Below are 16737 nucleotides of genomic sequence, written 5' to 3' on the forward strand. Positions count from 1 at the left end.
GCGTCCGGAGCCTGTGCTTCGCAACGGGAGAGGCCACAGCAGTGAGAGGCCCGCATACCGCAAAAAAAAAAAAAAAAAAAAAAAAAAAACTATGGTGAGTCAAGTAGTGATAGAATCTTCCAAGTAAAGACAAAAACATGAAAAAAAGGTAGTTTGTATATTGTGGTCCCACTTTTGGAAAAAAATTAAAATAACAAAACAGAGCCTGTTTGTATATGCAAAGAAGAAACATCTAGATGATTCTACAGTGGACTGTTATTAAATTCTTTTGGGTGCAGGGAGGCTGGCATTATGGGTGACCCTCACATTTTATGTTATGTATTGCCATAAAGCTGTTATTTAATCCTAAGTAGGTATTACTCTTGTCATCAGGAGGAAAAATCTATGCAGACATCTTCAAAAGGGATAACTACCTCCCTTGACTAGTTTTAATGCACATTCATTCTTGAAGACTTACAGGTATCGGCATCAGGCACCCATAGCTCAGAAGTACCCTCCCACTTCCAAAGGGGACAGGGACCTCGCTGCTGGTCTTCCTTGTTTAGCCCAGCTTCTTAACGATGAGAAGACCTCTTCCTGGTGTTAATTACCCCTACAGTTTGGTTCTACCTCCCCTCATCTCGCCAACTATCCTCTCAATAACTTCCCTACACACCCTCCACTCTAGCCAGACTGGTCTTCTTGCTGTCCCAGGGTCCCTTCTTTAAGTTTGGTCACCTGATACTCCTCCCACCTGGAATAGACTTCGATCTGCCCATAAAAAAAATCCTACTCGCCCTTCAAGGTCCAGCCTGAGTCCCACCTCTTCCAAGAAGCCCTCCAGGACTCATCAACTGCTTTTCTTCTCCATGGCTGCAGCCAATAAAATCCAAATGCAAAATTTCTCACTTGCTATATTCTGCTCTTCTAACTAACTCTACGTATTTATTAACTTGAGCTCTAAATATCAATCAACAATAAAATGTGGCTTTATTTTCCTTTGGAAGATTCCAGGGCCCCCAGACATGTAAGAATAGGTTTTATCTTCTCCACTCTGGCTCACTTATGGATGTGTGTTTCTGCTGCGACTCTCTGATGAAATGGCACAAAGGTTAAGGGCATAAGCTTTGGGTTCAGACAAGGTCCACCACATATATGTTTTATGACTTTGGGACTCATCATTTCAGTCTCAGTTTCCTTCTCTATAAAATGAGACTAATAATAATTTGTAACTCTGATTCATCAGACATATTAAATCTGGTGGCAAAATTAACACAGTCAGCCGAAGTAAATAAAAATTATGATTAATTTTACCATTTCAGAATTAAACCAAGAGACGACAGCCAGAAACCTTATAATAAACCAGAATGGATGACTTTCAAACTGGTCATGGGGGAAAAAATAACTAGGAGTGCTAAAAATCAAGGACTACGAGAAAGGTTGAGAAGGTCATCCTGTGTTGCTCTATGGGGTGATCACGGCAGCTTTGGTGCAGGGCTCACAGCACATGAACATAAAAGATGACATAGGAGGTGGCTTCCACGAGGCAGGTAAGAATATTTTGTGTCCCCGAGGAAGCTGGAGAGCCTAGCCCTGGAATGACTTCTCCAAGAGCAGTGTACAGGTAAATAAAACCTTAGCTGGGCCCTGTACTCTTAACCAAACACCTCTTTGGGGTTGACCCTGATGACCATGAAACGACTTACAAAACAGAGGAGCCCCCTCTGGCAGGAACGCGTCCCTTCCTGGGCATAAACAGCAAGGGACTGACTTCAGTTAAAGGCAAGCAGATCCAACTTACCTGAACCTTTCGTGTCAGTTTGGCCAGTCTTTATCTTGCCGTTTTTGTTTAAGTACCACCACTGGAATTTTTCTATAGGATATTATTTAGGATTATGAATGAATTAAGAAAATGCATACATCATTTGGACATGCTGGGCCACACCATCAAAACTCATATAATTTATTTTAAAAAATAAATAATAGTTGCTTCAAGAAGGTTATTTCTGGCCACTTCTCATCTCGGCTCTTAAAAACAATTCTTTCTCACATGCCCATCTTGCCCGGGACATACCCTCTGCTCCAGCAAAGCTGCCCCAGGATATCTACCTCTGAATCATGGCTCACACACACACACTAGTCCTCCCAAATCCAATACCCTTCCCTCTGCTTGTATAAAATCCTCTAGTGCAGAACAGTATTTGGAAAAGAGGAGAGGACCTATGAATCATAAGAAGTCTCAAAAGAGTTTAAGGGATTTTATATTCAATAAAATTGCACTAAAATATCTAGCTCTGGTTCCAGGGGCAGGGGGGGAATAAAATCAAGGTGGGAAATGATAAAGACAAAAAAAAAAAAAAAAAAATCTTCCTTTTGAAAATGACCCGAAATAATTTTAGATGATTTGACTAACAATTGAATATATTTTCTGCCAAAGAATAAAGTAAATTTCTTCTTCCTTTTAGATACTTCCCACAACTGAGGTTCTGGAGGACTTTAAGGTAATCTCCAACCAAGAAATGCAAAAGTCAGCTGTGGAATTATGAAGCAAATTCTGGTGTTGCTAGGAACTAGCTCTGAATGAGTTGGGTAGTATATGCTTGTATTTCTGAGGAACAAATGTTTTTCTTGGCATGGGAAGAGGGAGATGGGCGAGTTGACTGAGTTCCCAGGACATGGAAAGCTTATATTTGAAATGTTTTTCAATCCTTGGCACATGAAACTGTGGCGAATTCAGAAAGTCACAGAAATCTCAGGCAGGTGGGTTTCTTGGGAAGGGTCTATCACATGATATTCGACTTCAGGGTGGTGATAATTTCGGAGGCTCCCTATTTGCTGATGAGGGCAAGGTCTATAATTTAACTGCTGAAGACTTTTGGATGTCTAATAGAAGATGAGGAATCATCTGTACCACTTTGCACCACTGGAGTTACAGGTTTCTTAAGTCTTTATAGTAGAAATGCCACTCTTCATAATAAGCACTAAAATAAACTCTAGATCAGATTTTAATGTAGAAATTCTGAAGTCAAAAAAGGGAAGGTTAGTATTCTCTGGCCAGATAATTCTGAGGCCAGCAGAACCTATTAAAAAATAACGGTCAAGGGCTTCCCTGGTGGCACAGTGGTTAAGAATCCTCCTGCCAATGCCGGGGACACGGGTTCGAGCCCTGGTCCGGGAAGATCCCACATGCCGCGGAGCAACTAAGCTCGTGCGCCACAACTACTGAGCCTGTGCTCTACAGCCCGCGAGCCACAGCTACTGAAGCCTGTGCGCCTACAGCCTGTGCTCTACAACAAGAGAAGCCACTGCAATGAGAAGCCCATGCAGCACAACGAAGAGTAGCCCCTGTTCGCCGCAACCAGAGAAAGCCCACGCACAGCAACAAAGACCCAATGCAGCCAAAAATAAATAAATTTAAAATAAATTAAAAACAAAAAATGACGGCCAAGCCACTGAAATTATGCCTTGTATCCCACGTGCTATAAACGATGTAGATCTTTGTATTTCACAATTATTCACTCAGGAGTCATTTTTAAAGAAACCACTCTTCTTTCTTTTACCCCAAGAGAAATCTGACTGCAACTGGAACCTGGGTGGAAGGGTCTGATGCCCTAGCAACTAATTGGATCCTCTTAAAGGTTGAATTTTATGTCTGACCTATTTAGAAATCTGAAAAGCTTCTCTTCAAAAAGCAGGCATCTCAGATATTAATTTTTAAGTGTCAAGTATTGTCGCAGTCAAGGTTAAACGAATTGATAGTTTGGCGCCAGACTCAATACAATTCTTAGAGAAGATTTTCTTTCAAGCAAAGTGTAATTCACACACTAACAGTTTTAAAGCTCTACTTAATGCCCTACATTTCATATATGAAACAAAGAATATATTTAGGTCAAGTTATATTTTAAGTGACATCTAGAAATAATAGTCTGTATGTTAAATATAAAGGTCTATAATGACATTTATTAAAGACAGGATTAATTTCATGGGTATTGCTGTAATTTTTTCCACCAGTCACCTATGGCAGGGTTCAGCAACATACAACCCACGGGCCAAATCCAGCCTCCCCTGCTTTTGCACATAAAGTTTTATTGGAACACAGCCATGTCCATCTGTTTACATACTGTCTACGGCTGCTTTCAAATGACAGTGGCACTGTTGAGTGGTTCTACCAGAGACTCTATAGCCCACAAAGGTGAAAGTATTTTTGATCTGGCCCTTTACAGAAAAAGTGTTTGCCAATCCTTGATTTATGGCTTGAAGAAATTAACCACTACAAGTCTCCTCTAACCCATATATTATGGTAAAAGGCTGGTGGGCAAAATTTTCAGGGAGAGTAAAAGATTTTTACTAATCTATGAGTTTTGTTGGTCAGTTTCACTCTATAGCTTCTCTGAACTGGATTTAACAGCAACCAAACACTATGTTTTTTGACACAGAGGCAGAGAACAAGCTAGTCCATTCCAGGGTCAAATGATTATGTGCGCCTGCTCCAAGGAGCTCTGCTACCAGGTAACCACACTGGTAATGCCCATCTCCCCAGCGCCACCACACTTCCTGTCTCCTCCTGAGTACTGGAAAGGCTTACACCCTGCCTCAAACTTCAGTTTCCCACTTCTACAGAAGGTCTCGTTATCCAGGGAACAATGATAAAGTTGAAAACACTCTTTGTCAAGGAAGATCATTTCCTCTTGGCAGACTGATGTGTCAGAAAGTTTCTCTCAGAGCAATCTCCAAGGTTTCATCTTTGGATCGTCTGTCTTTTGAACTTGCCTCTTAAATGGAAATGAAATAAACTTACCGTTGTACAGCTTGGTTCTGTGGAGTTAGTCAGACATACTAGGAGACTCCGTACGAATAACTGAATTGAAAACTGTGATGCCTCCAAGAAACTGTTGGTCAGTTAAAAGAAGGCAGTATTTAATAAGTATCTACCTAACTATTCCCATTGGAAAATCAGGGGACAGAACCAAAAGCATATCCACAAGTACAAATGGACACCAAGAAGATCACCCATCAATCGACGAGAAATCAGAGTAGGGCTGGGGCTGGTAAATGTCAGTCTTTAGAAGAAGTTAAAGTCAGAGGCTGGTAGACAGAAGCAGACAAGGAAGAAATCCTTCCAAGCTCCCAGCAGAGCTTCTTCAGATGCATAGAAGTGGAAATGAAGGCGGAAGATGCTGGGGACAGCAAGTACAGACACGGGTGATCTGTTGGAGAGACCACTCAGGATGGAGAATGTGTGACTGAGGGGTGAACTCTGAATGCAATGCAGAGGACTTGGATTTTGACATGAGAAAGTGCCTGTGGTTTTTTGATGAGAGATGCCTTGATAAAAATAGTGCTTATCAAGTATTATTCTAGAGTTTAGATCCGAGAAGCCAAATGAAAAGTTGTAACAGAAAATCCTTCTCTTAAAAAAAAAAAAAAAAAAAAAATCACAAAGCTCCTTACATTTTTCAACCAATTCATACTAGCAAAGACTTCTCTGTTGGGTGAACTACAATGAGATCTATCTTACAAGGGGAAGGATTTCATGACCAAAAGTTCTTGGTGTTTTCCCTAGGCTGCCATTAGGGCACAGACTAAAAAACTATCTAATTCTCACACACCTTATTTATTTTGCACCTCGTCTTCGCGTCCGATTTTTGTTTTAAGCGTACCACGCTAGCTACTTCCTAAAGCAGGCCATTCTGTACAGCATAACTGGACAGAGAGAAGAAATAAAATCAGATGTTCTCTAGGGGAAATTCAAGGGAGGAAAAAGACGGAATGTCACCAGTGGCCTGACTTCTTACAAAGGATAGAGCTGAATTTTAAATTACATATCCACTGCCCAGGCACTGTGGAGCTACTCAGGCCTCAACAAATCTCAGAATGAAACTACACTGCTCTAGTTTCTTTCTTGTTTTATAGATGTATGTATATGTGTGTTTTTCTGTACTGAAAGCACCGACTCAGAAAAAGCCTGAAAAAACCCAGTCCTCTGTTTTATATGGCAGAAAGAACCCAGTAAACACAGACACAGCAGAGCACTTCCTCTTGTTGACAACCTTATGATCTCCCCTTAATGCGCTGTTTAGAACAGCAATTACGTGTCATTTCCCATTATCTTATACACAGAATCAGCACTGCTTTTCTTTCCAACTGCCAATCATGAAGAGCATATAGAGGATCCACGTGCTGGTGAGACACGTCAAGACTGACAGCCCAGCACCTAAGAGCTCTGTTTATGTCCAGAACAGGTGTGAGGCCAGGGTAATCACCCTGGCTTCCTTCTCCCCTCCACATTCTCACATCTGCCTTCCCAGCCTCCCTCCCTTATAGGGCTCCCCTCTGCACTGGGAGGGAGAGCAGCTAGGGAAGAACCTTCCTGTTCAGCCTGTTTCCTTCTGCCGGAGAAGGCTGGCTCGCTCTCAAGACTGCAAGCATTTGACCACTGCAAACAGCAGCGAGCATGTCCAGTCGTTTTATTCACATCCCTCACTAGGGGATCAGAAAGCCAAGGACACACTGGTGATTTCCCTGGTTTTATGGATCTCTACTCCCCCCGCCCACCCAGGCCTGCAACACATTTTTGGTTCTTGTGTTCAGAGCGCCCTGGCATCTGCAGTGTGGGAAACCTTAACTGAGTGAGGGCCAATGGCCCTACAGCTTCCCCCTATTAAAATGTGCAACTGGATTTCACATGCGTGTTTCAAACACCATTCAAGGCGTGATTTACAGGCTACTGTCTAGCCCCACAGCTGTTTTTTCGTCCCCCAGATGTAGCCACTTCTAGGAATCCACCACTCAGCTCCCTAGCAGACAGCCTTCCCATTTTCAACCTCTTCCATCATTCTTGGGCATCCAAAACCTTGTAACACCTGCATCACAAGGATTCAAGAAAATATCTTTTGAATGGACACACTATTAATTTTTCTTTCCACACTATCCATTCATGAGAACAGCCCATTTGATGCCTTCTTTCTGTTTATCCCACCTTAAACCTTTGGGTTTACCTCACCCAAATTAAACAAATCACTGTTGACCCACTGATCCAGGTTATTTATATACATTAAAAACAGCACAGGTCCACTGAGTTCTGTGTAGGCCTCACTAAAGAGTTGCCACCCAGAGCTTTCACATTCATTATGTTCTTTCTTTAGAAGAAGAAAGAAAAACACTTTTATATGTTGCCAAATTATCTCCCTGTGGCTAAAGAGACTATCAGTGTTATGCAGAGAGTTACTCAATATCATTATCATCATGTTTCTGCGACCACCCTTCCTCCCAAGGTCCTAACCTAGTCTAGCTTCCAAGAACCTGAAATCAGCCCCAAAAAGGTTAGGCTTCAGGCTTAGGGCTGTGGTTAGTTCAATACCATGCTGATAATACCCTCTACACATTTGATTTTAAGCTGCTGGGTGGCCAGAATGGCACTGTATCCATTTATCATTCTTCTGTGTGTTGCACACCTCCTAGCAGAAAGTACAGACTCAGGAAGTTGACTGAACTCTTTTTCAGCCTACACAGAAGGAAGGCAAGCCATGCAGTGAGTAGTCTGCAGGATTCCCTTGTCCTGAGACTAAGACCCACCTTCCAAGGCGGGGGAGGACAAAGGGAAAAGAAGGTACAACATGGAGAGAAATGTCTCAGGAAGAGCCTTTGCTGGGAATGGTGTTTGGATGTATCAATTTCACCCAAATGGTTCCACAAGTGTAGCTTCCATGATGCTTTCAGATGAAAGCAATTCATTGACAATCATAGACAATCACGTGAAACAAGACCTTACAATTTACATCAAATTCTATTTTGCCTTTTGTTGCAATACACCAATCTCTTACAATGAACAGAATCTCAAGGTGTAAAGTGGACATCTTCTGTGGCCTTTCACATGTGCTCCCCCCATCTCCTCCCCACCCCTCACTCTGAGACTCTAAGTTTTCCTGGAAAACAACAACAAACACAGGCTAAACTGCCACACAACAGCTGAGGAGACAGCGCGCTCACTTCATTACAAGCCACCGTCGTAACGAGGCTTCACTGTTAAACAGAAGTCCTTCAAGACAGGAATACCAGCAAGGAGTTACTGTGTCTAACCTGGTGTTTACTGATTTGCAAAGGAAAGGCCACCAAGTTCTACAACTCAGCAGTGACAGCTTTTAATCCCAGGACTTACCTTTTCTTTTCCTCCCAGTTGTCTTTGCCCAGACCTTGTGAATGAAGATTCCTCATTTACTCTTTTGCTATTTGGATAACCAGCCCACATGGACATGCTGGGCTGTCAGATCTTCAGGTTCCCTGAGGATTCTATCTTTTTAAACCCTTACATTAAAAATAACCCCGAATTCATACTTGTCATAAATGTTCTCAAAAGCTGAAACTGCAATCAAAGGATGTAAATCGCTGAATAACACGACCATTTATTAAATATCTACATGTGTCAGGTGTTGTGTTAGGCATTTTGCACATGTACCTTTTCTCATTAATCTCTCAAGGCCATCAGGAGGTAGGTATCATTATCCAATTTGTCATGTGAGTCTAGGAAGCTAAGATTGCCCAGGAAAACACAACTGGCATTGAGAGAAGTAAGATTCAAAGCCAAGCCTTTGTTCCAAAGAGCCCCTGAACTTTCTTGCCAGCCCACTAAGCTCCTCTCAAGGACCTAGTAGCAGACCTTGGGAAACAGTCCATTCCCTGACCTGGGAAGGACTCAGGCTAGCGGGTAGATAACTGGTTACCAGAGATTCTTGCAGAAGGGATTCAAGCACGAGAGGCTCACGGAAGAGAGCGGCTCTCAGGTCTTCTACATCACTAAGAATCCCCTGACTCCCTCCTCTCCTGAGCACGAGATTCTTTTTTTTTTTTTTTTTTTTTTTTTTTGTGGTACAGGGTCTCTCACTGCTGTGGCCTCTCCCGTTGCGGAGCACAGGCTCCGGACGCGCAGGCTCAGCGGCCATGGCTCACGGGCCCAGCCGCTCCGCGGCATGTGGGATCCTCCTGAACCAGGGCACGAACCCGTGTCCCCTGCATCGGCAGGCGGATTCTCAACCACTGCGCCACCAGGGAAGCCCTAAGCACGAGACTCTGCAGTCATCTGAGGTGAGCTGAGTAATCAACACCCTTCTGTTTCTCGGGCAGATCAAAACAACAAACCATCCTTTGCTCGTTTTGCCATACCCGCCACCTCTGGCTCTCATGCTCTCTCTCCTACCGCTTTGGCTACACTGCCAGTGAGGAGACCCCTTCCAGGGCTTCCCAGATTTAGTCTGAAGCTTCCAAAAGTGGGCAGTTACACCCTCCTTCCAAATGACGCTTCCTCGACGCCCTTCAGCCATAACAGAAGTCACCTCGTGACCCCTAAATTATCTTGTGACCCCATCAGACACACGCCCCCACCCCATTCACCCATTCCAGTCCCGCTCTGAATTCCGTCCTTAACTTACACATCTAGCACCCCAAACACTTCACAGCACACATATCTTTTAGGACAAGACAGGGCATCAATAAGTAAAAGAGTCAACGAAGAAATAAATCTGCCTGGTATTCATCCTCCCTCTCTTGCTCACAACCGCAGCGGACGAATCCAACACGAACCCACCACACACGTCCTCCTTCCACAAGCAGCGGGCACACCAGCGCAGAGGCGTCTGCGCTCAGATGCTCACCGAGTTCACTTCACCCTCCAACTCCAATGTCTATACTGTTCCAACCTTTTCACGTTTCTTCCTTCACTTGAACCGCCACGTTTTCGTGTCAGATTTTCCTCTAGAAAGAAGGATGGGCCGTTAACCCCAGCCCACCTCCCCCCACCCGTGATTGACGGCGGCGGCTCGGAAGCCCAGTTTTACCATTGGAATCTTCCACTTCTTCGGCCGGGGTGGCTTTTTGGGAGGAGGAGTGGTGGGCGTGCGAGGAGAGGAGACTGGTAATCCTCGGCCGGGGGAGGGTCAGGGCTTTTCCGTGGACCTTGAGGGAGTGTTCCTTCAGCTGGCTGATTGTCATGGTGGAAAAGGAACACCAACAACACTTGTAGGCATGCTCACCTGGAGGGAGCCGGTCAGCAGCGGAGGAGAAGGAGGGGGGAGGGGACGAGGCGGGTGGGAGACAGAATAACAGGGTCAGTTAACTCCAGAGAGCCCGTCTCAAGCGGCACGGCCTGAGAACCCTCCCACACCAAGCCCCCGCCCACTCCCGCGACCACAGGGCTCCTGGAGGATCGGAACTCTTCTAGGAGCTCCGTAATCAAGGGACCTGGTCCCTTTCCATCTCATGCTTTGCTCACAGGGATGAGCCTACGGTAGATTCCCCAGCACAGAGTGAAACCAAATGTCTAGGCAGCTCCCTCAGCAAAGGCTTCCCCCATCTCTCTCCCTCCCTCTCTGTGCTAGAAATGACGGTGTCAGTTTTCATTCCAGCCTTTATATCATCCACAGAAAAGAATACACTTCATTCTCATTCCAAGGGTCAAACGGTGGCTTTCCGAGCACAAAGTCGCCGGGGGCTATCCTCGTAATTTACTTCCTTGCTGACTCCAGGCCTCCTGGATTCCACACATCCTACCTGTGGGGTTTTTGGGGGCCCAGTTCACGAACCTCAGCACAAAACTCCATTTCCCTATCTGATCAATAGTACAGAAATGGGTAAAAGTCATTTCTTTAACTGAGAGAGGTGTGTGTGTATGTATCTAAACATGTGTGTCTGCATTTAGCTCCAATATTTTTCAATATAAAGGACATTTAAGTAAAAATAAGTATTTTTCTTTAATTTTTATTGGAGTACAGTTGATTTACACTGTTGTGTTAGTTTCTACTGTACAGCAAAGTGAGTCAGTTATACATATACATGTATGCACTCTTTTTTAGATGCTTTTCCCATATAGGCCATTACCGGGTAGTGAGTAGAGTTCCCTGTACAATACCTATACAGTAGGTTCTTGTTAGCTGTCTATTTTATACATAGTAGTGTGTATATTTCAATCCCAATCTCCCAATTTATCTCTCCCTCCCCCTCCCACCCCCTTGGTAACCATAAGTTTGTTTCCTACAAAGTATTTTCCTTTTAATTGTTTTTATACCACTGAAATACAGCACAGATCACGATGATCAAATTAAATGAGAGTATGATTTATCTTCGCCCTAAGTCAGCTTTTACATGAACTGCAATTTAAGAAGCAAGGGTGGGCTTCCCTGGTGGCGCAGTGGTTGAGAATCCGCCTGCCGATGCAGGGGACGCGGGTTCGTGCCCCGGTCCGGGAAGATCCCACGTGCCGCGGAGCGGCTGGGCCCGTGAGCCGTGGCCGCTGAGCCTGCGCGTCCGGAGCCTGTGCTCCGCAACGGGAGAGGCCACGACAGTGATAGGCCCGCATACCACCAAAAAAAAAAAAAAAAAAAAGAAGAAGAAGCAAGGGTGTGTGAAATGGGCATCCTTATGCTGCTGGACAAACACTGGTACAATCAACTCGGAAAGCAATTTTGCTTTTTATAACAATAAGCTTAGAAAGCTCATGCCTGCAACTCAATAATTCCACTTCTGAGAATTTATATTAAGGAAATACCCTTTAATACTTAGAAATCTCTGTTTAGAAATATACATTATTGATGCTTGAAAAGGGATGAAACAACCTAAATTTCCAACCATAGGGAAATGATTAAGTAAATGTGGGTATATCTTCTTGATAAATTACTATTCATGAAAATAAATTCTTGAAGAGTTGGCAATTCATAGAAAACTAATACTGAAACTCAGAAAAATAAATAGAAAAGCATAATACATTTTAGATTAAATTATAATCATGACTATGGAAAATAATTATAGAGGAAATGGTTGAAAGGAAATATTATCAAATATTAACAACAGTGGTCTTCAGATAATAAGATTATGAATGGCTTGACTGTATTTCTTCTCTCATTTTCAAATTTTCTGTAATGAACATGTATTTAAAAAATTTATTTTCAAGTGAAACTTAAAAACCAGAGAAGAGGAAAGGGAAGGAAGGAGAGGAATAAGAGAAGGACTGTTAGTAACGAAGGTTTTGTGGACCAGTGAATATGAACTGAGGACGGCGCTGATGTGCTACAGACATATGCTCACTGAAGCAGAGCAAGAATGAGCAAGTAAACCTCCACTCTTGCTTTCACCCTGCTGAGATGGTTACTTTCCTGCCACCCCGAAAATTACTAAGTGGTTTCATGTGAAGTGAGACCAGCATCTGAAGTCCTGCATTCAAGCCTCCTTGTCACCACTGATGACCCCCAAAGTGTGCGTTTCCAAGAAAGCCTCGAAGAGACCCACACAAAACCTTGAATGATGCAACATGCTATAGCCCAAAGCAGAAGAGAAGCACAAAGAAGTCAGAGGACCCAAACAAGAACACCAGTCAATTCCACACCCCTCAGACCATGACCTGTTAGCTACAGAATAATGCTGGGCATGAATAATGGTGTTTACTAAAATAATAAATATATATGTCTTATTGTATACTACTGCTCTCCTTATTCCATTTCTCAATTTTTCAGTGCAAACCTGGCTATATGAACCTTGGTGGGTGGTTATAAGTAGCATAACCTGAGAGAGAATTCAAATCCAGGCATCTGGTTAGTACACACTACCTTTTACCCTATAAAATAAAATAAAATACTCCCTCTAGAACAGACAAGTCAAGAGTCTTCTGGAAAATGATTTGGCTTTCTCCAAGCCGAGCCGCTCTCTCTGTGGCTAAGACCGAGTCATAGACACCAACGCTTCAAGGGGTGTGGAGAACTGGATTACGATGCATCTACCCTCTCTCTCTGGATGCTTCCTTCCTGCAAACCAGTGAGCACAGAAGACCAGTCTGCTTGGTCAGCTCCACGAATATACACTTCAGCTCAATGCCCTGGAGTCAGTGTGTAGCCTGTGGCACTTTTTTAAAGTCTTTCCCACAGGCCAAATCACTTACCCAACTCCCACTGGTAAAACGTTTTTGACAAGGCTGAGATCTGTGGGGAAAACTCCCCAGGATCGTATCCCAAGTGAATAATTTACAATATACACCACCAGTTAGAAAAGAGTGGTTTGAACTCCGAAGCCTCTTGCTCCATGGACTTTAGTAAAATGTTCTGGAAGATATAAAAATACTAACAGAGAGAGAAAAGCCCGTATAGCTAATCTGCCATCCCCTCCCCCACCCCCAGCGGGCTTAAGGCATCCTGAAGGCTTCCGTAGTTTTACTCCACTAAGCCAGTTCAACAGGACCCAACCTTCAGGAAACAGCAGAGACATGGCTGTATTTCCACAGGGGATGAGGAGATGACAAAAGTGAAGGACTCGGGTTCTGGGCAGTTAATAAGAAGCTGATAAGGGAAGGAAAGCAAATAAATGAGACAGAAGAATTCTAGTTGATTGAAAAATTTAAATCTAGAATCCAACTAGAATTCTAAACACCTTAGCTGAGGAAACTCAGGGAGGAGACTGGATCTCTAGAAGAATCTCTGACAGTATCGCTAGCTATCCTAAAGCCATTGGTTCCCCAATTTCCCTTTGTTTGATGTAAGTTCCTCAAAACTTGACAACACCTCTGAGAGGGCCACAGGCTGCTGCGGAGTCGGGCTTCTCAGAGGACTGGGGACATCCTGGGAGGAGGTCCCCAGACCCTGCCACACTGCCTTTCTTACTCATGCCTCTTTCCTCTCTTGGATGAGTTCTGATTAGCTACCTGTGGGCATCCTCCATCATATGCCAAGTAGAAAAGAGCAGAACAGAGAGGGAGGCAGCATCCTGTGAGTGACAAGGATGTAGGTTTTTGTTCTGGAGTCAAATTCTTAGTGAACGGGCTCTGTGGCCTTGAGCAGGACACTGGATTTTGAGTCTCTGTGGCTTCATCTGACACCGAGGGTGACAACAACATCTACCCTTTGGGACTGCCTTGAAGATCAAATGGGATAATGAATATGCCATGCTTATTAGTAGAGAGACTGGTAGGTAAGGGATGTTCGTGAGACGAGCACGATGAGATGGGATGATAGATTGATGGAGATCAGCACAACTCGTGGCCACTCATGGCCCAAGGTCATTTCTTATCTGGGATAGAGAAATGCATCTAAGGGCATCTCATGAGAAATCTCACACATCCTGAGGTCTCTTTGTCCCTTTGAAAGTCCCCAAGATTATAACTTTATTTTAGTTGGAAATTATCTTCAGGAGATGTACCAATTCTTGCATTTCCATTTAGAAAGCCTAGGTAATCTAGAAATTTCTCTAAAAAACAGAACCTGTGATGTAGCAAGAATCTGTCAGTAGGTATGTGTTAGTAGGTATGTGTTAGTTGCATGAATCAACTATGACATGCGGGACATGGTACTTGGTATTATTTTGCCTTTGGGCCATTCTTTAATTTTTTTTATTAGATTAAAATAAAACTGAATACACAACCATCTCAAGAAAAACTTATTCTTATGTGTATGGAGCAAGAGACTTAAACATTTCACTCACTGAAGACTATGAATTTCAAACTCAGGGAACTCGTGCACCGCGAACACCAACTCACCAGCATGAGCTTTGAGGATGTGTGTCTTCAGCCGGCTGTTGTAGGAGGACTTGAAGGAGCAGAGTTTGCATCGGAATGGTTTATGGTGTCCGTGGTGGGTTTGCATATGGCGATCCAAACTTGATGTAGAAAAAGAAAAAAGGAAATGACAATATTAAAAACCGCATCCAACATTTTCTCATTGCCCTTTTCCAGAAATCCCATTTCTAAGCTGTACAGTCATTTTGTTACTTTCCAAGGATGGTGCTTACAGGAGGAAAACAAACAAACAAACAAACACAAATTGGCAAGAGTTGGAGAAGCTAAAGGAAAGAAGAGATCAAAATTTGTTTTGGATTCAGAGACATGGCAATGGAAACAGGTCTTGGTAGACTTATTTTCCCTTCTCTAAAGCACTGTGAAGTAGAAGAGGGCATCTAAAAAGAAAAGGTAAAATATGGACAAATTTAAGTTTTCTGAAAAGTCAGTGAGGTACCTATCAAAGAGTCCTTGAACTTATACCATTAAAAAAAAGGAGGGGGGGAAATTAGAGAAATTGTGCATGTAAAAAAGGCTGACTTTCTTCTTAAACCTTAATTCTGCTGTGAACACTCGAGCAGGGCACTTGCAATGGGCTATTTTCAAGGTCTTTCTAAATATGGAGGTCCAGTGCAGGTGTGTTTACAGGAAGTCATGGGATCCAAAGGCTGGCCATGCCTTCTGATAAAACCATGTTTGCTGTACATCAGTATTCCAGAAGCAACTTATAAAGAAATTATTTAATTATAATTTCCCAGTATCTCAGAATAATCACTACTCTAAAAAAATAATAAATCTACCAAACGAGGTGTGGGAAGATGTTATAATTTGTATCAATGCCCCAGAGAACTAGATTCCATTCTAAATGACTCATATGGGAACAGTACTGCTTACCATTTAAATATATAATGTTCTCCCAAGCTCCAAAGCAGCCCTTTCCACACTGCCTAAGGACACCTCCTGCTGAATGTCCTTCAGCTATCTTAAACTCAACCAGCCTGAAACAAACACGTCAGTTTTTTAAAATCCAAAACCAAGTCTCTTCTTCATTTCCTTCTTTGTAGAATGAACACTTCCAAGCTGTCGGTCAACCAGCCTGGAAACCTCCGCACCATTTGTACTGTACTTTGCCCCTCTTCCCCTCCAGTAAAGCCAATTTTTCCAAGACATGAAGATCCTCCTTCTCTCGACTGTTCCCAAAGTTCCAGTCTAACTTCGTGGATCAGCTACTATCACTGCCTCCTAACTGGTCTCCCCCATTTTTTTCCAACTCAAAAGCACAAGCGATGGAGTCAGACTGCTTGAGATCAAATGCCAGCTATTACTCATAAGCCAAGTTGCCTTGGGCAAGTTCCATAACCCTTCTACATTAAAAGGCCTCACTTCCCTTATCTATGAAAGGGAGATAATAATGGGACCATACCTCATAGGGCTGTTCTGAGAATAAAATGAGATAATACTTGAAGGCACGTAGCACAGTGCCTGGCACACAGTAAGGCTCAATAAATGTTAGTGATTAAGATGCCTTTACTCGTTTCAGAGTCTTCCTTTCACCAGTGATGTATATTACAAAGCACTAATTCTGCATTCAAAGACCCCCAAATGCAGTCTCTACTCAGGTATTCAGACTTTACCTTCTACTATTCCTTTACATATCACTTAAAAGTTAGTCCAACTAGACCGCCAGCTGGTACCCCCCTAAGCATCAATCTCTTCCTCAGGGCCCTACTCTCTCATCGTTTCCTCCACACTGCATGTTCTTTCCAAACTGGGCAAGTCCTATCTTCCTACTTTAAGACTTGACTCAAATGCTCCCTGTTCCATAAAACCTTCCCGATTCTTCCAAAGTGGATGTACCATCTCCCTTCTTTGAAACTTCATTGCATTTTATTGATACATTTTTTTAAAGACATGTGCCTTATTTCGCCAAGTCATTTGTGTGCTTGCTTTACTTATAACCTGACTAGACCCTCTTAGTTCCCTGAGATCACCAACCATGTCCTATTCATCTTTATATTCCCCCAAAGCCTCAACAACAGGGCATATTCATTTATTCACAATGATTTATTGAGGTTCTGTGTGTCAGAAAATGTTGAGAGTTGCTGTCCAACAAATACTTATTGAACTGATGAGAACTACACATGTTTGAGGCCAGGGCATGAATCTGATGACAAAGATTAGATACTAGGCTCTGTATAATCATAAAAGAGTTTGCAACCCATCCTAACCTCTGT

The 16737-nt window shown here is 43.2% G+C and overlaps 1 protein-coding gene across 16 annotated transcripts in view; it reads right to left on the reverse strand.

Annotated features, from left to right (window-relative positions):
* Nucleotides 1–16737, reverse strand: part of ZNF462 (zinc finger protein 462) — a 143499-nt gene that overhangs the window by 57119 nt on the left and 69643 nt on the right. For 11 of the 16 annotated variants that reach the window (XR_009337108.2, XM_059073390.2, XM_067041011.1 and 8 more), the window contains 2 exons: nt 14486–14604; nt 9810–10004 (listed from right to left, as the gene is read on the reverse strand). Coding sequence is in view for 15 of the 16 variants with exons in the window: in XM_059073390.2 (XP_058929373.1) it covers nt 9810–10004; nt 14486–14604 (314 nt within the window). In the remaining variant the exon portion in view is untranslated. Of the gene's footprint in view, nt 1–9626; nt 9727–9809; nt 10005–14485; nt 14605–16737 lie in introns of all 16 variants that reach the window. The other 5 variants (XM_067041017.1, XM_067041016.1, XM_067041018.1 and 2 more) reach the window with 2 other exon arrangements.

This window comes from Kogia breviceps, chromosome 8 (genome assembly GCF_026419965.1).
Source record: "Kogia breviceps isolate mKogBre1 chromosome 8, mKogBre1 haplotype 1, whole genome shotgun sequence".
NCBI lineage: Eukaryota > Metazoa > Chordata > Mammalia > Artiodactyla > Physeteridae > Kogia > Kogia breviceps.